This window comes from Equus caballus, chromosome 6 (genome assembly GCF_041296265.1).
Source record: "Equus caballus isolate H_3958 breed thoroughbred chromosome 6, TB-T2T, whole genome shotgun sequence".
NCBI classification, from domain to species: domain Eukaryota; kingdom Metazoa; phylum Chordata; class Mammalia; order Perissodactyla; family Equidae; genus Equus; species Equus caballus.
Genome location: NC_091689.1, coordinates 92,298,969 through 92,322,106, shown reverse-complemented (window position 1 = coordinate 92,322,106; position 23,138 = coordinate 92,298,969). Strand labels below are relative to the sequence as shown.

The window sequence follows — 23,138 nt, the reverse complement described above, 5'->3', positions numbered from 1 at the left end:
GGAAACTGAGGAAGGTAGGACATAGGAGAAGGACATTGGAACTGGTTGCATCTCGTGAAGCCTGGACTAGACTGAGTCCGAGGGAAAAACATGCTTTAAAAATTCAGGATCTAGACCAAAGAATGGAGCAATAACCTGAGAGTGTAAAGGCCCTAAGGGGGAAAACTGAGTCCAGTTCTTTCCCCTTGAAGAGCCTGCGGAAAGGGCCTGACTTCCTCCAAGGCTCCAGGCCAGGATGCTCTGGGGCAGTGGGAGAGGGAAGGGAGGAGTTAGAGGCTGAAGCAGTCCGGGAGGACTTCCTGTTTGCTTGGAGTTTGGCCTCAAGCATCCACGTGTCAGAGTCAAGTAGATCTTGACCTCAAGTAGTAACTGAGCAGGTGGTTGTTTGGGCTCCTCCCCCCGGCAGAGAGGAGGGACGCTGCCTCCCGTAGGTGGTGGCAGCAGCGGCGACACATTTGGGGGCCCTGCCCAGTTTTTGCCGTGTTTTGACTCCACTGTCCGCAGACCAGACAGACAACCGAGTGGATGGCTGAGCCTGTAGCGTCGCCGGGTCGGCGTGACCCTGGGGCAGCGGCCACTGGCTTCTCACTCCCCCTGTCGCTGTCCCCGCAGGACTCGGAGGGCATTTCCTGCCACTACTGGTCGCTGTTCGACGGGCACGCGGGCTCGGGGGCGGCGGTGGTGGCGTCCCGCCTGCTGCAGCATCACGTCACGGAGCAGCTGCAGGACATCGTGGAGGTCCTGAAGAACACGGCCGTGCTGCCGCCCACCTGCCTGGGCGAGGAGCCCGAGGCCATGCCGGCCGCCCGCACGCTGACCAGGGCCGCGTCTCTGCGCGGAGGCGTGGGCGCCCCCGGCTCGCCCGGCACCCCGCCCGCGCGCTTCTTCACCGAGAAGAAGATCCCCCACGAGAGCCTGGTCGTCGGGGCCTTGGAGAGCGCCTTCAGGGACATGGTAGGTGTCGGCCAGGGCCCTGGAGGGCGCCTTGAGGAGATGGGAGGTGTCTGCGGGCCCAGGTCCTGGAGGGCATCTTCAGGAGATGGGAGGTGTCTGCGGGCCCAGGTCCTGGAGGGCATCTTCAGGAGATGGGAGGTGTCTGCGGGGCCCAGGTCCTGGAGGGCATCTTCAGGAGCTGGGAGGTGTCTGCGGGCCCAGGTCCTGGAGGGCATCTTCAGGAGATGGGAGGTGTCTGCGGGGCTGAGGTCCTTGAGGGCGCCTTAGGGGAGATGAGAGGTGTCTGTGGGGCTCAGGTCCTGGAGGGCGCCTTGAGGAGATGGGAGGTGTCTGTGGGGTCCAGGTCCTGGAGGGCGCCTTGAGGAGATGGGAGGTGTCTGTGGGGTCCAGGTCCTGGAGGACGCCTTGAGGAGCTGGGAGGTGTCTGTGGGGCCGAGGTCCTGGAGGGCGCCTTCAGGAGATGGGAGGTGTCTGCGGGGCCAGCAGCATGGCCAGTGGGCCCTTGAGCCGAGTGCTGGCTTCTTGGCAGTCTCCCTGGAAGGGCATCCGGGACCCGTCCCCTTGCCGCATGGTCCGTTGGAACATCTCCCTTCTGCAGCAGGGCTTCCATTCTCCATCGAAGCTGGCGCTGAGAGAGGTCTGGCACTGAATGCTGGCAAAAATTAAAAAGAAGATGAAAGGGGGACAGTGCGTGAAGTAGGCTTAATAAATGTGAGCGTCGCTGCCTCTCTTTCCGCAGACTCCTGCGGGTGCCAGTGGGGACGATTCCACCTAGTTGAAACGTGAGCGTGGTTGCCATCTGCTTTACACACGTGTGTGAATTCCAGGTGTTTGGGAAACAGAGCTTTTAGTAAAGTGCTCAAAGGTACCCTTCCCTTCCAGATCTGACCTGAGAACAGCTCCTTTACCATGACTGGCAGTGTGGTTCTCACTGCCTGAAAAAAGTCGGGCCGACAGCCAGCAATCATTAGTTTTACTTGGGAACACAGATTTGTTTGTACATTTAAATTTGAGTGTGTCTGATCAAGGAGTCAGCCTCACTCCTGAGAACACACTCGGGTGAGAGGACACTGAGCACACTGCTCACAGTGTCCCTGGCTGCCCCTCTGCCCGGCGAGGATGCACGCCGGTCTGCCCCTGTGCTGCCCTGTGCTACCGCCTGCCCTCTCTGAGCCTGCTTTCTGCTGAGACAATTATTTGGGTTCCAAAGATTTTCTCTCCTGAGCAGCAGCCTGTGTGCAGATAAAGAGTAAGAGGTATTTAAAGGGGTGGTGAGGACCTGAGTAAGGTGAGTGACAGTAATATCCTTAAAACCTGGAGATTAAAAAGTGATAACAGCCTGTTAAGCAAGAGCATCCAGAAGCATCTGCCCAGAACTGAGTGTCCACACTGCACAGGCTCAGGGTCTGCTGACGTCAGGTTGTGGGCTAATGAGAGGAGGAAAGTAAATAATTGTAAACAGCGTCATCTGGTTTGTTTGTAAGGCAGAATAGTTCATGTATTCACACCTCAAATTTGCACCCTCTCCTTGTCACGTAGATATACCCTCTGATTAGCAGCTGGTTTAAAAGGCACCCCTGTCTCAGAGCGGCTGGTAGTCTTCAGTCCCAAGAGAAACACGAGGCTGGAAAAGATCACTTAGGAGAAAGGTAGTAAGGCGTCAAGGTAGTAAGATTGACTTCTGCTCAGACTTGGTGTGAAGTCTTACTCTCAGAGAAGCTCTGTTGGGAAGAAGTGCTTCTAGTGTTCAGAAAGCTAAATATTTAACAGAGGTAAAAGTTTGACCATGGGCTCTCCCTCTAATGGGAGAAAAAGTCAGTTTACGTGATAGAAGTGAAAAACCAAAGGCACGTTGGGTTTTCCGTTCCCTCAGTAATTGCTGGCACCTGCGACGCTTTCCTGGCAGCGGCTGTATTCTCAGCTTTATCCACCAGAGGCCACTGTCGTGCTGAGTCGGCCTCCAGCGTCTCCGGCTGTTGGAGGCCGTTACTGGCTCAGGGTGACAAGCAGCAACTTTATTGGAAAGGAGAGGCTCATTCTTGTCTTTCACATTTTTTTTTAGCTTTTAACTAGCCAGTTCATTACCTGAAATTTTTCTTGGAAACTTCGTTGTCAGCGAAAATATTGTTTCACTTTCCCGTGTCATTCATTCAGTCAATAAATATTCGTTGAGAACTATTTGCCAGGCCTGATTGGGAAAGAGCATTGAGCCAATTAGGCAAAGTCAGGTATTAAACAAGGAAAATCTGGGAAGGGCCTGGGAGGAGAACGCAGGGTGAGGTAGGAGTCTGAGAGAGAGACAAAGTGGAGGTGATGTTGGGGGCTGGAGGGAGGAGGAAAGCACACAGAACGGGGGTGGCGGGGATGGTGTTCTGGGCCAGGAACCCCTCTGAGTGATAGAACCACGTCAGAGAGGGAACCCAGATGGACCGAAGGCCCCCAGCTGACGTCCACTGTGGGTAGAGGATCGACTTGAAGGGTGGGGATGATGGACCATGAATTGGAGAGACGGTCTGGAGCCCACGTGCAGAGGACCCAATGCCCCAGATTCTGAATTTTGGGCTTTCAGCTGTACCTGCTCTTCTCCCATCCATCCCACCCCACACCTTCCTCTTCGCAGTTTAGTTTTTCCCAGGTTGTCTCTCAAGCCTGTAGCGAGCTAGAGCCCTGCCTGGACTTCGCGCCATGTGCTTGGCCCTCTGAAGTGAGAATCCTCATTGTTTTCTGGTCCTCTGTGTGCTTAAGAGGCTGGCTCTGCCTCCTGCTCTGCTAGGGGCTGAGCCAGCTGCTGCCTGTTGGCCCAGAATAATTATTCACACTGCCCCCTTTTACTCTCAGAAGTGTCCCTGTGTGGGTGACATCTTATGTTTAATCACAGAGAGAGGCTCTTGCTTTTTCCTCGCTTCATCAGGGACTTCAGGAAGAACCTACTCTGGTGTCACAGAAACATGCCTGACTTACCGTTAAATGGCTTGGGGTGAGCTCCAGAACCCACCACACAGACGTTATACAGCATCCTCTTGACTTAATGGCCTGGAAGGCCTTTGCCAACTCATGAAACACGTTTTCCTTCCTCCCTCTCTCAGTGTTAGGTTTCTGACAGTCAGTGTTTGAAGGTAAACTTTGGTTTTGTGAAATGCCCAACACGTAGCCAGTTTCCTTATCTTGGTGGCCTGATCTTGGCGGTTGCTCCTCAGGCCTTTCAGAGGGGGCCTGGTTTGGAATTTCCTAGATGTTCCTTTACTTTTTGCTCGCGATGGCCAGCCACTTTCTAGCTTTCCTGTGTCTAGGTATGGCAGGTTTTGTGCTGTTCTGATCCTCCATATTAGGAAAACTCAATATTAAATAAGATTCAGCCATTTCTACTTTGTGGCTTTCTTGCTTTCTCTCCCACTTTTAATCCCTAAAAATTCCCCAAGCCCAGCAGCTAATCCTCAAATCTGCCTCACTGGTGACATCTTTGCAGCCACCCCTCCTGGGATCCAGAATGTAACTTAGAATATCCCTAAAGGCCAGCTTGCCTTTCATTTGGGGTTCTTCTTTATTTCCAGCCATTTAGAGTGGAGAGCCAGAGGTCTCTGGTCTCTCTCTGTCACTAGTATGTACTGAGCTTGTATTTGATAACCAGCGTCTGCTAGACACCATGGCTGTCTGGAAGTAAGAGATTAGATTTTGTATCTGGAGGCATTAGTCATCACACATTCTGTGAACATACAGATACACAGTATCTCATTTATTTGGATGTTCTAAGTAACGTTAAGTGGGTGGTGAAATGTTGACATCTATCTGAAAGAGAGAATCGGTTAAGAAGATTCAGAAACACCAAGCCAGAAGAAATAGTACTTATTTCCAGGAAAAAGTAAGTACTAGTTGCAAAATAGAGACTAACACAAATGGGGGGGATAAAGCTTTGAATAGGGGAGAGGAGAACAGTTTCATCAAATGCCGGGAGCTTCTCTGAGGGCGCCGCTCGTCCTTCCCCTTCGACCCTCGGTTGCCTGGCGCAGCGCCGGGCTTGTGGTGAAGGTGACCCCTGACCACTGGCCCCTCAGAGTCATGGTGTGTGTGGCGGAGGCAGATTTGCCCTGTGGCCCCCTTCTGTGTCTCCTCTTGGATCTTCACAGTGAGAAGGCTGTGTAGATGACTCCTCCAGTGTCCCCTGTGGACAATGAACCATGGCTTCCTAAAGGACCGGAATCTCAGGAGCTTTTGACTGACTTCAGTTCTGCCAACAACACGTTGTAGCAATGCCTACTTTAGCAGCGAGGTTTTGTCACCTGTTGTGGTTAGGTTGTTGTTTGGCCCAGGATGATGGATGTGAGTGACAGTCTTCTCCCTACTTCCCCAGCTCCCAAGAGCAGTGTTGATAGTCAGCGTTTCAGACACATGAAGGAAGTCACTTCCATCCCCTGTAGATCTCTGCCTTTCTGCCGCCTACAGGAGTTGAGTTCTGCACACGGGCGGGAGGACCTCAAAATTCTGTCCTATTTCCTTTTCAGTGAGAGTATAGATTCCTTGCCACAGTGAAGAATGTTCTAGAACTTTGGTTGTGATGAAGGGAGAAAAATGGCAATTTTGTGCGGTAAAACCACTACACATCTTCCTGTTACTGAGCCAATGGCTGGAAATCCCACTCAGCTTGGCTTTGTCGGTAAAAACCATAAGGTGACACTATGGTGAAAAAGAGGCGAATGAATGCAAAGCTTATTTATAGTTTGAAAATCCTAGTGTTCTCAAAAATTAGCATATTCGTGCTAAGTTGTGGACCTGCGTGTCTGTGTTGAAGCTAGAGTTCTGTTTTGTTTTTGGTAGAACAGGAAGTTCCTCCAGGAAGGAATGAGCTTCTGGTTCCACTCACAGCCAGCAGGTGGCAATATCAGGCAGCACGTGCTGGTTTTTTCCTTTCCGCCTGCCTGGCTGACAGATTGGCTTGTTCTCAGAATAAACTGAAATCAGACCCAGATACTAAAACCATGCAGAATCTTATTATTTGTGACTGACACTATTGGCAGTGTGCTCAGAACCATGTTTTAACCCAGCCAGGGGGCGCTGCCAAGTCCTGTTGAAACCACCCATCACTCGCTCCTTCTGCCGTCTGATGTTGCTTTCCTCTTGCAGCCTGAAATGGGTGGCTAACAAGAATGATCCTGGAGTTGCATCATCTATGGGACTTTCCAACCGAATTACAACCATCCGGGGCAATACATTTTCTTTCTTGAAGTTCTTTTCTGCTGAATTGGTCTCATTTCACACACCCATCTCTTCCCTTCATTGCCCCTACTCTTCCTTTGCAACAAAAAGGAGCAAAATAAAATCCCAAGTCTTGGGGCGGGCCTGGTGGCACAGCGGTTAAGTTGGCACATTGCACATTCCGCTTGGGCAGCCCGGGGTTCAACAGTTGGGATCCCTAGTACTGATATGGCACTGCTTGGCAAGCCCTGCTGTGGTAGGCATCCCACATATAAAGTAGAGGAAGATGGGCACGGATGTTAGCACAGGGCCAGTCTTCCTCTGCAAAAAGAGGAGGATTGGCAGCAGATGTTAGCTCAGGGCTAATCTTCCTCAAAAAAAAAAGAAAAAAATCCCGTCTTAAAAATTGGATCCATTGTTTGATTTAGAGATAAACCTAGCTTAAATGCAGTATTTAGATAGACAACACAGCATAAATCCATCTGCTAAGTAGAAAGCAGCCTTTTGAGAGCTTCAGGTCTCTTGATTGGGCAGATAAATCAATTAATTGAGTTAATTGAGTCTTATGAGTCATTCAAGTTGATCCTTTTAGACCTTACATGAAAAGAAATGATAGTATGTGCATGTGTTTACTAGTAAGTTATCGTAGACTTATGTCTCACGGTTCACTGACAACTAAAATGGGGACATATTCCACATTGGTCCTTGTTTAGCACAGAGCAGTGGGCCGTTTTTCCCATGATTTCATTGATTCTTTTGAAAGAATACCCAAACTTGAGGGTTTTAATAATAATTGCACCTGTGTATTTTTTTTTTTTTTACCTAGAGTAGAGAAGCTTAAGCTAATCGGAAAAGTTGAGGGTTTGAAGAAAATAGGTAGTTAATTCCACAGTAAATATATCTTTATTGACTTCATTTATCATGTTTGATCTGGTTGTGAAAGAACCACTGAGATGGTCCTTTAATGTTCCTTTCAGCACTAAGATTTTGTGAAACATCTTTTAAGGAGGAGTAGGTGGTGTAGGAAAAAATAAGTGTGCTATTTTGGCTTCTAAGGAGAGGAGGGGAAGCAATTATTTTTAGAATATGTTCTAGTTACACCCAGTCTGAGAAGAAATAAAAGAGTGTATTTTAATATCAGTGAATCCTTCAAAGGGACCCAGGACTATGAAACACATCTTTCAAATCCTTATCACGATGATCTGAGACAGTACACACGTAATTAAAGTGTATGTGTGCGTGTGCATACACGCGTGTACATTACCACACAAGGGCGGGGTTGGTGAAAGCGTGAACATTTTAGCAAAGTTTCTTGGGATAAAAGTAGCTAGACTTTAGTCCACTGTTTATGTGAAAGTGCTCCTAAATTTAGCATTCCTTATGCTGGGGGAACTATGGAGGGAACGCAGTTGAAACGTAGGAAAAGATGAAAGAAATGATGAAATCGGTTAGAAAAAAATATTGAATCACACTACTAATGTAGGAGCAAGGGACTGACTGGGCGAGCTAACTGGAATGTTTCCTAAAAAATTAGAGGCAAATGTGAACTCTGCTCTGGCAGAAAATCTTAGTGTCCAACGCTTTGTCTTGATTTTTTTTTTTAAGGATTAAATGATCTTATAATCAGATTTTGTTGTGATGTAAACCATGATAAATAACGCACCTACAATTCAAAATCACCTCGTTTGTCTAGGTCCCAGCAGACTTCCTTGCCGTGAACGGCCGCTTCACATGGACACTGTGCACCACAGCATCTCTCCCCTCTTGGATCTCACTGATGGTTTAAGTTGGTCGGGCATCCTTCACACACCGGTCCACATACAGCCTGCAAGCAGTTGGGTCCTGAAGGGATTTTTAATAAAAGTTGACTTTAGATATTCAAACAAATGTTGATTCTGGATGTGGAAGAATGGTTTCTATAGCTAGAGCAGTTCCTTCCAATTTATCAAAAACAGGAGTATTGGGTGTGGATTTTATCTACTTATATATATTAATTTGATGAAATATGTATGGTAATATCAACTTTTTATTAAGTGCAAAAAAAAAAATGAATGAATCCACCCACAAGCTCCTTTGTGAATAGGGTTGCTGGTTCTGTTTTAATGCATTGTTTGGAGGGTAAACAGACAAACCTTGTGAAGTCCCCGTGTTTTCTCTCTCCCTTCCTTGCCACAGTCCTTCCAGGCTGACATCTGTGCCCCTCCACCCCCCACCCTCCAGCCATCCCTCTGTAGCTTCTGACAACCATTGATTCTTGTGAAGTGACTGCACTTTAGCTGAAGCATGGGTTCCTGCTTCCTTGTTATCCCCGTGAGCATTTATTCACATGGTAAGCTTTTCACTTGTGAATTGTGGACCACATTTCTCATGTTAAGGCAGAGGTAAGGTGGTGGCAAGACAATTTGGAAACCCAGGCATTTTTTAATGTATTTCTTCATTTGCCCATTTAACAGACATTTATTAAACTACCTTTCGTCTGCCTGGGATAGGTGTTGAGGGTTTAGCAGTAGCAAGAGACGTCTCTGCTGTCAATCATGGAGCTTCCAGGCTGTGGGAAGATTCTGCGTGGCCTGCTGCGCCCTCACACACACCCTCTGATTTAACCCTCCCAGCAGTCCATGAAGAAAGCGAAGTTATACAGAGTTTATGTAAATTTTAAAAACCCAATATCGTCTTTGCAGGTGGTCCTCACGCTCGACCCTTCTGCGGCTCCAATGCTGTTGTCCACTCTCCCCCTCACTGGAATTCTTCTTCACTTGCGTCTAAACTACCCCATCCCACACACATTCCTGCCCGCTCCCCGTGGCACCTCAGCCTCCCCCTCTTACCCAGGTCACTTCCAGGATGTTAGTTTCTCTCAGATCCTGTCTTTGTACTTTTTCTCCACTGACTTTTTCACCAATACACTGTTGTTAACCTGTGCCCTCAGCTCGGGCTCTTCTCCTGTTCCCAGTTGCCACTGGTGATTTGTCTAACTTTCTGTGACCACCTCTGGCTCCTGGAGCAAAGTGGTTGCTGATAAATGCAGGTTACTGAAATCTCTCCGCTTGTCTGGGAGGAGGCCAGCTGAAGCACCTGAGCCCTAATGCTGTGGGTTCCTAAGAATCACAGAAGTGCCCAGGCCGGAGGTCTGCCAACAGCACCCTCAGCATCAGCACCATTTCTTCGTCTTCAGTCATTATTGCCCTTCCCCATTCTCCCGCCCCCTGCCTCAGGAGTAGATGACTACCGGAACATTTGGCAGTAGTTTAGCGGGCATTCAATTTATTTTCCTAACTCAACTCACATTTTTCTAAGGTCACAGAACCCTTGCTTCTGTCCATGACACACAGTTTCACAAAGCTGTCAACAGAAGGGTTGCCCTGTTCTTACTGTTCTTGGGGAGGCCTCATTAGGTAGCAGGAAATAACAGCCCCTGGAGGAGAATCAGGTGGGATTGCAAACTCCAGCCAGGTGAATATGGGCAAGTTACCCCACTCTCTGCCTCCAGTGAGGTTGATCATACGGTTGTGAGGATAAGATTCCGTATATAAAGTGCTTCGTGCACTGACACAGAGGAGGCGCTTGGTGAGTGTTGGCTGTCCCTCCGTTGTGCGTCAGTGGCTGTGGAGGAGAAGTCTGATCAGAGTTTGGAAACGTCTATCTTTGATCCATAAGACGCAATGACTCCTGCCTACGTTGGATAGAGGACACAGTCCTTCAAGTCACCTCTCTCATCGAGCTGTAAAAGAAACTACTTACTGGAGACTTCAGGGTTAAAAACATTGATCAGACTCGAGTACTTGGCATCTCTCTTGTATTTTCCATGTGGCAGAGCAGGCGGTCCCTACAAAGACTAGATTTTCCGTAAGCTCTGATATTCGTTGAATACACTTGGTTTTAGCCCTCTCCTTTTTGTCTGCTTGTGTCTGTTTGCAATCCCCCGTTTCCTGTCTCTGGTCCGCAGATGGTCTGCCAGGTGACAGTTTTGTGCCAGGGTCCTCTCCAGAAATGCTCGTCAGGTGGCGGAAGACATATCCTAAAGATTTTCTTGTCTGTCTGTGAAGCACGTTTGACCTCTCAGGGCCGTGTGAGGGGAGCGAGGCCGAGGAAGCCTTTGAGGGAGTTCCTGCACAGCCCGGCACTGACTCTGTTCTCTTCTCCAGGACCTACAGATAGAACGAGAGAGGAGTTCCTATAACATATCTGGCGGCTGCACTGCCCTCGTTGTGGTTTGCCTTTTGGGGAAGCTGTATGTGGCAAATGCTGGGGATAGCAGGTAAGCAAGTTTGCCATCTGGTCCTTACTAATTTCCAATGCCTTCTGATAACTTAAGTCTTTAAGGAAATATTAAATGGGCCCGGCCCACTGGCATTAACGGTTAAGTTCGCACACTCTGCTTTGGCGGCCCAGGGTTCGTGGGTTCGGATCCCAAGCACAGCTCTACACACCACTCACACTACACACTACACACACACAGCGTCCCACATACAAAATAGAGGAAGGTTGACACAGATGTTAGCTCAGTGACAATCTTCCTCACAAAAAAAAAAAAAAGGAAATGATTAGAAATAAAGTAATTCTGCTTGGAATTAGATATTGTGAAAAATAAGCCTTCTACATCTGAATACAAACACATTGAAGAAGCATCAGCAGGCCGTATTAGAAGGTGAAGGCAGGCTTCGGCTCGTGCCCAGGAGCAGCTCGTTTGTACACCTGCAATTCATCTAGGCCAGTCGTATTCAAATGGTTTTTGACTTTGGAACCTGTTTTTAGATGAAAGCTTAAAGAAGCATAATAAATGATGACGAGGGAAGGGATTTGAATGACGTGGGTGTTTGGAGGGGACCCGAAGGACTCACCAGCTGGTTCCACTTCTGCTCAGTGACTTTCCACTGTCCCCTCCCAGGGGCCCAGGAGTTTCTCCTCTTATGCACACACCCCTGTGGCTGGAGTTGCCTTTTGTCAGGTTCAGCTGAAGGAAATTGTGGCCAAGCGATTATGGTTAACACTTACTCTATCCAGCGTTACCAGGGAATAAGATAAACTTGTGCAATTTTATTTTAAGTAACTCATGCTTCCTTGAGGTGAAGGGAATTTTTAAATTACAAATTACACATTTGTCTGCCCCGTTAACAACAAAATATGTTGGCTGTAAGGCAGGACTTTTTGCTGAAGACTGACTCTTCCTTCTGAAAGCAAAGTTCTGGACTCTAACCATGATGTCCTCAGAGGATGAGCATTTCCTGCGTGGGCTGTGGGCTTAGGGTGCTCTGATTCCTCTGTCTGCTTCCTCTAGGTCACATGCCTCTTCTCAGCAACGCTGCTTGCTCTGGCCCTCCTTGAGGTCTGACCCCACCCCCTCCCCTGCCCCATCTCCGTCAGGTTGTGGCTGCTGCCTCTGTAGCCTGGAGCACTGACTAACTGGAGGCGATCAAGGAGTTCAGCTTCATTTTACTTCTGTTTACGAAGCAGGAGACAGGCTGAGGGGGTGTCCTTCCCCCTCGCGAAGCATCCTCCCCCAGTCTTCCCACTACAGATCCCAGACGCCAAAGGAGGGGGAACTGCTGAGGCAGCAGTATTTGGGGGTTGAACATTAATGTTTGTTAAAGGTCTGTTTATTTTTAGAGTGTATGTGGATTTTCTGCTCTAGTCTGTAAGAGATCTCAGTTTCAATATAAAATTTTGCCAGGTAAATGGAAGTGTGTACAAGATGCTGTGTTTATCCCATGGCTTCTCTTCCTTAGTGTTGTGTCAGGGTCCTGCCAGGAGACAGACTGCAACTCAGGTGGGTCAACTGACTGAAGGAGTGAGAGGGAACCGGCCAGGAGCGTGGAGGCCCAGAGAGGAATTCACCGCCCTAGGCCTGTAAGGAGCAGGGAGGAAATGCTACAGCAGAGCCCAGGAGAGTGGGGCCACCGATGGGGGCCCCCAGGCAGAGCTACAGGAGAAAATGGGAAGAAATACTCGTACTTCTCTCTCTTCCTGTCTGCCCATCTCGTACCAGGGCTTCCCATTGGATGAGCCCTGCGGGAAGCCAGGGAACAAGGAGCCCAGGGAATGCAGGTCCTAGAGGTGAGCCTGCCAGACACAGACACAGGCCAGGACCACGTCTCTGGGGCGGGGGTGGGTGCAGGGGAGGCTAACCAGCCTGCCTGCTGTGTCTCCTTTCCTTCGTTGCCCAGAGTTGGAGCATCTTAAAAACAGGAGTCCTCAATGTTCAGGGGCCTCTTAAGACACACACTTAAGCCTCTGGGCCTCTTGTTCTTGAGTTTGTGGGGAAACAGACGAGCAGATAAGGAGGTGGTTCTTTGTGCTCTAGGACCAAGTTGGTGATTCAGCTGTTTACTCATATTCACCTTCTGTCTTCACGTCTGGTTCCGTGTCCTTTGAAGTGAGTTTGCTTTCCTAGCTCTTCCAGTGACTAAGGAGGTGACCGAGTGTCTTGCTTCCTTGGGACAGGCCCAGCCCTCATCCCAGTGAAGCCCCTCTCACCAGATGACCCCAGACTAAGAAGGCAACCCAACTTCTGTGCCCAGAATACATTCTTCATGTTGATTATCCTTTTCACAGAAGCCACGCCTCCCCAATGCCTCTTCCTCATCTTTGAGGAAAGAGCTCCAAGCTCCTTAACAGAGTCACCTGCCCAGCCTGGGCTTCTCGTCCTACTTCAATGGAGCTCCTGTCCCCTGTCCAGGACCTGCCAGTCCCAAGCATTCATCTTCTGGGCTCTTGCCTTGCCCCCTCCTTTTTTTAATGCCCATTTCTAGACCAGATCTTGATATCCTCATCTATAAAACCATGGTATTGGACTAATCTCTAAAATTTCTGACATTCTGAAGATGACCCTATGAGGAGTGGCACTTTGGAACATAAAGTGGTGCTATAAAGTTTGATCTTTTGGTTATTTTATCTTTCTTAGAGTCAGTTTCTGGGATTTTAGTGTAACTGAGGTTCCTGTCTTCCTAAGTGTCCATAAAAGTATGATTTTCACATGTTATTCCCAATAATTTGAAAAGCCTGACAGGTACTTTTACCCTTACTAAAACTGTAAAGCACCAAAAAAAAAAATTACCCTATGATAAAACAGCACCTCTAAAACCTTATAAGCTTAATTACGTTTATAGTATTCTGGCCCAGGGATCTGGTCATGAATTTGGGGTTGGATGGTCGGGTGACTGGGTTTGCTGTTCACATGTCGGGCATGCGTCCTGTAGAAACCCAGGAGTGCTCTGAGTTGGTATTTGTCTGCACTATCCAAAGGATGAATTACAGGACACTTACTCATTAGGGTGCTGTTTTCAGCTCTTGTGTGAACAATAGATATTTGATATCTTATGTAGGATCATTGCCTAGTTCATATACTAATAATGTATCGTAGGTATTTGAGTTTACAGAAATATTCAGCTCTTCCCAAGACACAGTAACTAAGGCAACTTTGAGCAGACTTCTGTAAATGTAGGTCTGTTATCACTCGTGGACAAGGAGTCAGGAATCTGAGGGCTCAACTTAAAAAAAATGATTAGAGGGGCTGGCCCCATGGCCGAGTGGTTAAGTTCACGCTCTCGCTGCAGGCGTCCCAGTGTTTCATTGGTTCGAATCCTGGGCGTGGACATGGCACTGCTCATCAAACCACGCTGAGGCGGCATCCCACATGCCACAACTAGAAGGACCCACAACGAGAAATATACAACTATGTACCGGGGGGCTTTGGGGAGAAAAAGGAAAAAATAAAATCTTTAAAAAAAAAAAAAGAAGAAAAAAAAACGATTAGAGCTGACGGAGGATGCTAGCAACAGGGCCCTTCTTAATTAAGTGCTATTTTTTTCTTTATTGCCAGATATTAGCTGCCGTATGTTGACTTTAAATCTTGACAGTTCTGAGAGTGAAAGCAAATCTTTGTCGGAGGTTCCCTATCCCGTAATTCTTCATGCTCGGGAAGAGAGAAGCTTTGCGCTGGCTTGATTTGGAACCACTGGTGGTCAGGACTGACTTCCAAGCCACTTAGTGAGCTGTGACGGAGCTGCCTTACCGTCAGGCACACGTGTGCTTGGGGTTGTGTTCAGGAGAAGCTGCCTGATGCTGTTTGTGGCCTACTAGGTGATGAGTCAGCCACCACTCTCAGCGTAGGGTGACCACAGTGATGTCGGGTGACTGGCCCACAGCCTGGGGCAGACTTGCCTACTCCCCTCAGCCAAGGTAACCAGCCACAGGAGCACATGTGGTAACTACTTGATGCAGGCCAGTTGCTTTATTTTTCCCAGGCAAAGGCAGCCAACTCAACACCTAGGGGATCAGAAGGGACTAGGAAGGGAGCAGATGGCGGGCGGATTGTCACTTCAAGCAAAAGTGAACTGGTGGCACGCAGACATCCTGCAAAGCAGTATGCAAACCATCACCCATTGTGTTTGAGTCATCCCTCCTTAGGGCTCTGAGTGATTCTTCAGGTTAAGAAGATGCATTGACTCCATTTTAGAAGATAATTTTATTTCTAGAGTGCTAAGGTACGGAGGAGGCAAAGTCATTACCGCGTATTTCAAACAATGTCTAAGGGTTTGGCAACTGAGGCTAGGTGAACTCATTCAGATTAGGAAAAACCATTTAAGATTTGTTAAATTCATGATTCCACTCCTGCCAGATGTGTAGTAACAGCAGCAGTAAGACGGCTAATAAGCACCAGGCACATGCAAAATACTGTGACAGAGAATCATATTTAATTCTCTGAGCCACGTGGTGAGAAGTCGGCACTGTTAATATCAGATAAATAGACGGAGGCTCGGCGAGGTGGAGTGATCTGCCCAAGGTCCCACAGCTGCTGAGGAGTGGACTGCCATCCAGCCCAAGATGGAAGTCAGAGTGCCATGTTCTCAGTTCAATGCGTGGCACCTGTCCGTGCTAAGACTGGCAGGGGTTTTTGTTTTTTTGCATGCTGACATCTCTAAAATCAACAGTTTCTAATTAACATTTTTTCTTTCCTATCTGTATGTAAAATAATGACATACCTTATAATCAATGGCATCTTTGATTTCACCTAAAATGCTTTATGGGGTGAAGTTGAGTGAATGGCTGCACCTGGAAGCTATTTTAAATGCATTGCTTTAGGGAAGCAGATACGCTTTGGGTGGTCTAATTCATTCACTTCTGAAATTGGGAATGGTCTTTTCTCAAAATGAGGGCTGCCATCCCCTTCCAAAGGTCCCAAAGTTTTAGGAGACCATTTTAAATTTTGTGTTTTCATTTTGCGGATAATCTATTGAAAATAACATTGGCATTTTCTGGACCTTCTGGACGCTTATGTTATAAATGACGACTGCCACAAATTCAGACCTCCATTTTGTTGTGTTGGTGATTTCTTTGGCTGCAAGCGTCTTGTGCTTGTCTAGCACTTTCACAATGAGTCTCGGGCTCTAGGGAATATAGAGTCATCTTCATGTTCTTGAAGGTGCTCCTAGGAAAAGGCTGAGAAGGTCTAATGTGTTCGTGAAGCAGCTGTGTGTAACAAGAGTGGACATTCCGTGAATTGTCTTTAAAATGAAGCTAGTAAGTCCAGCCAGGGTGGTTTCCTTTCATTGCTCTTTCACTCGTTTTTAATTTTCCAGAATTATCCCCATTTAAGTTAAAGCTTCTGCTGTTCATTCAGAGGTGAATTCCTCTGGCAAGTCTGAAATTTCTTGAGGATAGGAGTTAGGTATTAAACAAGATTTTCATTTCTCAGTTCAAAACCAATTACACACCTGTGGTGTCTTTTCCGCTTTACTGGTGGGAAGATAATGAAACATGATGTCACTGCCTCCAAGCCAAGGGAATGTAAAGAACTCCTCATGCCTTTTTATGTCCATGGACAGAAATGGCCAGTACGGAACCTTCCTGAAACTGCCTATTGCTGATAAGTGGCTCATCTGTCTACACCTGCGGGGAGCTGCTGCTTTGACAGTAGCCTTCCTCTGAGCTCAGAAGTGTCTTTGATCTTCTTGCATTGACTATATTAATTTCACCACACCTCTCCCTTTCTTCAACAAATATCTGAAAAACTGCATAGAGAGAAACCGAAACTAACCACCATTCTCTACTGCGAAAGTTGAATCTTTATTTCTACCTTTTTTCTGCAAGCTCCTCCATCTTTTTAGTGTCTTTTTACATGATCCCTTTGCTGTTCCTGTAACCTGTAGAAGGGATTAGCAGAAAGAAAATATTCCCATCAGACAATCACGGATGCACGCAAAGACGTGGAGACCACATGATGGCTCATAGTCTATACTCCTCTTATCAAGCCACTTGCTGTCCACACAGAGGGCACCTAAGAGGCCTTTTTCTCTCTGGACTTCCTTCCTGTCTCCTCCCTTGAATTTTTTTCAAACCTCTCTCTGACACCTCTTGCCCTAAATCAGTGGTTCTCAAAGTGTGGTCCCTAAACCAGCACCAGTATCAACTGGGAACTTGTTAGAAAGTAAATTCTGGGGCTCTACCCAGACCCACTAATTCAGAAACCAGGATGGGGCCCAGCACTCTGCATTTTTGCAAGCCCTCCAAGGGATTCTGATATACTAGGATCCACTGCTCTAAAGTCTACTGCCAGGCATCTCAGAGAGCCGCGAAGGAGCCAGCACGCCCTCAGAGTTTCAAAATTCCAGCTGTTCCTGGCCTGAGGTCAAAGCGTCCAACCCTGAAGCTATGGAGTACGCAGCAGCCCCACTGCTGCCCACCACCACGTGCTGGGAGCTTGGCTGGTGACTTTCCCCTTGAGCTCTCTGATGCTGCTACCTGGGGGCCCCACCTAAACCTCTGTAGCTGGCGGTGGATTCCTTTTTGCTGCCGGATATTCTGGAACGTAGGTGCCTTTCCTGGAAAAGTGGGAGTTGGGGTCAGGATTTCTTGCATGATGCAGCTCCCAATTTCAGACTCCCAGTGACTGCCAGGGAGTTCTGAAGCCCTCAGCCCAGTCTACACTAGGCCGGGGCCCCTTGTCTGAAATGGGTCAGGCAGCCCCCTGTGGGGCCCTCTGATTGTTGGGCCCCTGGGAGGGGGTGGTTCTGGCTGTTGTTCCCTCATCCCAACCAAGTCATGCTCGTAACAACTGCGCTTTACCCCGAGCCCACCGATGGGCCGGGCAGGGACTTCTGGTGGAGTTCATGGAAATGGAATATTTGCACTTAGAAATGCTGTGGTCAAGACAGCGACCTCATCTACCCAAGCTGCTGAGAGGGAATGAAACATCAGGTCCGTGTCTGGAGGGAACGTTCCAGTGGAGAACCCCAAGGCTTTATCTTTGGGCCACTCTAGCCACACCAAGATTTTCAGGGCCTGATCATCTGATTTGCTGATGATGTGAAACTAAGTAAGATGAACTAGTAAGATTCACAAAGACCTTCAGTGCCTGGGAAGGTGGCTAAACCTGAACCGGTGAAGCTTAACCATAGTCAAAGTAAAGAGTAATGTTGAAAAGGGAAGGAAAGAAAACCAGCAGGATGGAGAGACGAAGCTTATCAATGGCTCGTGTTTTTTTTAAAAAATGTAAGTTGACAGTAAATTCACTGTGGTCAGCAGTGTGGTGTAGACACCAGAACCTAGTGTAACCACGGGCTGCAGCATTTGACACACACGGCTGATAAGAGCTCATGTTTTCTGTTGTCTTGCTTGTCTCAAGCACTGTTTCTAGTTTCCAGGGCTTTACATGAATAACCTAATTACTCCTCACACCAACCCTTTTGGGGAAGGACTATTATTAATCTCATTTTACACAGGAAGTCCCTCTCTAGGTGACACAATTCAACATGTGCATGAATGAACAGAAACCTTCCAGAGACCAGAGAGGTGAAGAGATTTGGGCCATGTTTGAGGGGATGAGGAAAAGGCAAATGAGCCATGTGAGAAGATAGCTTGTGTTGACGTGAAAGAGATCTTTAGGTACTTGTCAGATAGGAGGGAGAGTGGTAAGGCTTGCTCTCCATGAGTCTGGGACAGAGGCGAAGTCACAGGAGGTCAGGGTGGTGGTGAAGAGTGGGGACTCAGACAGCCTGGGTTGCCTCTTGGCTCTGCTGCCTTTAAGTGTATGTAAACTGGGCCAATCTCCTGTTTTCAGTCCCTCAGTTTGTCATCTGCAAATGGAGATGATGAGTACCCACCTCCTGGGGTGAGGGTAGATAAGCAGACATGTGGAGGCTCCTAGCACAGGGCCACGTGACTGCACAGTAACGGTGAACGCTGTTGTTGTCACCCTCCTCACCCTCTGGAGAGCCGTCGATGCTCTCCAGAGATGCAGTGGGTTCTCTGTCAGGGGAAATATTTGTGCATCAACTGTACAACCACCTAGCAAGAATTTTGTACTAAGTAATGTGATTTTTCAAGGTCCCATTAAGTACCATTTCCAGGACTTTAGGAGAGTCTTAAAAATATTATGACTGTTTTCATGTTTCCTGCCTTCTTAAAAGAGTTTAATGAGTTCGCAGTTTGTAGAAGGAAAGGTACAAGTGTTTCCTGCCATGTGATAGTATATCAGGTGGGCTGAGTGTGGAAAGTAGAGACCCCCAGCTTCGCTGGCCTGGAGAAGCAGTGGCTTTGTCTCCTGCAGGCATTCAGGAACCTGGGATGAAGGAGGCTCTGTCATCTTTAACACTTGGCTCCCAAGGTCTCTGGGTGCGTCTCCATCCAGTCAGCTAGATGGGGACAAGAACATGGAGGGGGCACTCAAGGAAGGTCTTTATGGCCCAGACCTAGAAGAGGCACACATCACGTCTGCGTGCTTTCCATTGGCTGGAATTCTGGTGCATGGCCATCCTGAGAAACAAGGAAGGCTGCTGGGAAATGTAATAGTCTAAGTTGTGTGCCCAGGCCCCAGGGGATGTATTTTGATGAACTTTTGGCAGTTTCAGCTACCACTGGGCATTGAGAAGGGAAGCCATGTTATGTTTAATGAGTGATGACGTCTTTATTCATTGCTGTTACATTGTCTCCCACTGAGCTGATGAAGCTACAATTTGGATGTCATTATCTTTTTTAAAGCCCAACACCAGTTAGCTCTTTCATTACTTTAATTTTGTCACTGCTGGTTTTACAAGAGATGCGGTGAGTCCAGCTTAGGTTGTCAAAGACAGTGAAGACACAGCTGTCCCCTCTGGTCCACTTGCATCTTGGAGAAGAACACATTGGGATAATGAAAAAGCCACAGTAAACAGCGTACCAGACATGTGTCTTCAGAAAGTCCATCACAGAAAGCGAGACTCACTTCATGCTAAAGGAGCGAGATTATGTTAACCAGGGAGGGTATGACTGCACTGACGGTTTATGATTTTATCAGTTTTACTAAAACTTATTTGATCAGTTTTGTTAACATTAACGTTTTAATCTCACTTTCTGCTTTTGAGATTACTTTTACATTGTCATGGTTACGTTGCAGAGGTTTTTAAATGACGTACCAGTTCAGCTTCATAGTTCAGCCTCTTACCTACCCTCGAGCTGTAGTTCTTCAGTCTATTTTTTATTTGAGCACGTCTCTTCTTCTTCATGTCATCCTTAATAGAGTCAAAATAACTACTATAGACGGATCACTGATAAATATGTCTCAATCCATCTTAAGTTTATTTACATTAAACTTGTCCGGTTCATTGTGCATTTATTATCCAGTCAGAGCCCAAAGGGGACGAGAAGATAGAAGCTGACTGAAATGCCATGGGAGGAAAAGGATTCAGTAAACATCTGGATGCCGGGTGTGTGCTGGGGAAACGCAGTGAATGAGGCCGACGAGGTCTCTACCTTCATGGCACTTAGAGTTGGCCGGTGAGGCAGGCGGGCATCCATTTACGATGCAGTGATGGGCCAGTGCAGGTGTTTCGGGAGCCAGGTGAGCACTGGGCTTCAGTGCATGGAGGCTGCCTTGGTGTAAAGGGGAAACTCAGGCGCGTGTGTAATTGTGTTCTTTGGCTCTGGGAATGACAGCAGTGGTTCGCTGCATCAACCAGACTGCTTTGCAGGTCAGGCTCCCTTGCTACAGAGCTCTGCGGCTGACCCCTTTGGTTTATGACTCCACAGTGGCACTGTTGTGGTTGTGAATAGCGCTTGACAGCTTGGTTGGCGCTTGGGGTCATTTTGTGGGACCATATTTTTGGTGGGACCATACTTGTTGGGTGCCGTGAGCCTCACGGAACCATCGTCCACAGGAAATGGTTTCGGAAGGTCTGTCTTGTTTCAGGATGGCGTGTTGATAGTCCCTGAGCAGTCCTTGTTGGTGTGCATGTTTGGGTATCAGGAGGTTAGTTTGTTCTGGGCATTTTACCTAGACAAGATGGGCATTTAACCTTCAACTTTGCCCTCACTTGTGCGAGCAAGCCAACAAACTCCTCAGGACCAACGTTGGGTTAGCTGTTAGTAGCAGGCAGGGAGGTGTCAGCCCCTGGTAGTGAGCCGGTGTTGTGGGCAATACCGCCTGGTGAAGTGGGGTGAGCCTGGGGTGCTGGAGTTCACAAAAGCTAGCCTTCACCCCTACAGAAACGCCTCGGCTTTCTCGTTTGTGGAAGGGGCTGGCTCCATGCCTCAGGGTCAGCATGCAGGTTAGCGGGTCCTGCACATGGAGCACATGGAAAGAGTGTGGCACGGGGTTCATAGCTTCATTCATTCGCCAAATATGTGTTGAGGGCCCACCTCATGTGTAGGCACTGGGAACACAGCCATGAACAAAACCCCTGTCCTCATGGTGCTTATGGGACTAGTCGGCAAAGCAGATAATAAGCAAGGCGAATAAGCGAAACGTTGACTCCGCTAGATGGGAGGGTTGCTAGAGAAAACAATAGGACGGGGGGGGGGGCACTCAGAGTCATAGGTGGGTTGCAGTTGCAGATGGGAAACCAAAGAAGCCTTCACTGAGGAGGAGGCATTTGAGTAAAGGTCTGAAGGAGGTAAGACACGAGCTGAGCAGATCTCTGGGGGAACATGTGCTGGCAGATGAAATAGCAAGGGCTGAGCCCAGACCGTGCCTCTTACAGTTGAGGACCAGAGAAGAAGGGACAGAGCAAAGAGCGTGGTAGGGGTGAGGCCAGGGAGGCACCGGCAGGTCTTGGGCACTCTCTGTAGCAGCTGGTGCTGCTGAGAGACGGCCAGGCCCATGAGGAGGTCTTTGTGTGAGCTCGTCTCGCTCGCTCGCCTCTTCGAATAACACAGTGCTCTCCCCAGCTCTAGTTTTAAAGCCTTCATTCCATCTTGCACACTAATCCCTAAGTAATTCTGTAAATTTATAAACAGTTGGGTCTTCACAAGGGCTTAAATACCATCTTCTAGAGTGGTTTACACACCTTTAAAAAATTTTTTTATTTATTTTTTAATTATTGAGGTCATATTGGCTTATAACATTGTGTAAATTTCAGATATGCATTATTACATTTCACCTTCTGTATAAACTGCACCTTGTTCACCACCAATAGTCTAGTTTTACCCATCACCATACACATGTGCCCCTTTACCCCTTTCGCTGTCCTCCCCTCGCATTCTCTGGTAACCACTAATCTGTTCTCCTTGTCTATGTATTTGTTTATCTTCTACATATGAATGAAATCATATGGTGTTTTTCTTTCTCTGTCTGACTTATTGCGCTTAGAATAATATGGTCAATATCCACCCATGTTGTTGCAAATGACATGATTTGCCCTTTTTATGGAGGAGTAGTATTCCATTGTGTATATATACCACATTCTTTATCCATTCATCAGTTGAGGGGCACTTGGGTTGCTTCCATGTCTTGGCTATTGTGAATAATGCTGCAGTGAACATAGGGGTGCATAAGTCTCTTTGAATTGTTGGTTTCAGGTTCTTTGGATAAATACCCAGTAGTGGGATAGCTGAGTCATATGGTGTTTCTATTTTTAATTTTTTGAGAAATCTCCATACTGTTTTCCATAGTGGCTGCACCAGTTTGCATTCCCACCAGCAGTGTACGAGGGTTCCCTTCTCTCCACGTCCTCTCCAAGGCTTATTGTTTCCTGTCTTGTTAATTATAGCCATTCTGACAGGCATGAGGTAATATCTCATTATAGTTTTTATTTGCATTTCCCTAATAATTAGTGATGTAGAACATCTGTTCCTGGACACACCCCTTTTTTATTAAAGCCACGGGGCCATTGTTTGCCTGTTTTCTGGTAGAATATTATACAATTTCCCAAAATATAAAAACAGATCAAGGTGAGAGCTGCTCCGACTGACGTCTGGAACCAGGTGGTGTGCTCACACCAGCTCCCTTTTCTGAAGGTGGCGCCCGGGGCTGCTCTGTGGGACCGTAAAGCCACATGAACTTCACCTGAAGCCCAGGGACCGGCTCCAGAGATGCTAAACGTGCTTGCACATCAGAATCTCCTGGGGGAGTTTCCTTTTTTATTTGCTATTCTTTTAACATTTTATTGTGAAAAATTTAAGACACACAGAAAAGTTGAGGGACTTACAGCGCACTCCCGTATACCTACCACTTAAACTCTGCAATTACTGTAAGATTTTAATCGCTTATCTGTCCGTCTACGCATTTCTCTATTGATCCAGGGCAGATATCTGTGTACCTCACTGGGGGATTTTTTAAAAAAGTAAAGATAGTCAGGCCTCTATTCTCAGGCTTACTGAATCATAATCACTGAAGGTCGGGCCGGAAGTCTTTATTTTAAAAGCACTCCAGGCGACTCTGGTGTGACCACTCTGGGAACCACAGGTCTAGTCCAAATCCCCTTATTTCCCAATAAGGAAAATGAGGCCCAGAGAAATGGCCTTTCTCAAGTTCTCACTGGTGGCCGGTGGCAGGGCCAGAACTGGAACCCACGTCATCACCTGCTTTTGCAGGGCCCACCCTCTTACCGTTCCAAGATTTATTTGGTGTCTACTCAGCTCCATTGGCTCTCTCTAGGATCAGATAATACTCCCGCCCTCCTGTTCCTATCCATCGATGGTTTGCTGAGCCACTACCTGTCTTAAGGAGTTGTGAGGAATATTTCATTTCTCCTTGGTTGAAATGTTCAAACTTTATTGAGATAAAAGAGCTTAAGTATAGA

At 47.6% G+C, this 23,138-nt stretch overlaps 1 protein-coding gene across 2 annotated transcripts in view; it reads left to right on the top strand.

Annotated features, from left to right (window-relative positions):
* The window catches only part of PPM1H (protein phosphatase, Mg2+/Mn2+ dependent 1H), a 231,100-nt gene that overhangs the window by 102,431 nt on the left and 105,531 nt on the right, over positions 1–23,138 (top strand). For both annotated transcript variants that reach the window (XM_023643925.2, XM_023643926.2), the window contains exons 3-4: positions 613–954; positions 10,290–10,402. In XM_023643925.2, the coding sequence (XP_023499693.2) occupies positions 613–954; positions 10,290–10,402 (455 nt within the window). The remainder of the gene's footprint in view (positions 1–612; positions 955–10,289; positions 10,403–23,138) is intronic.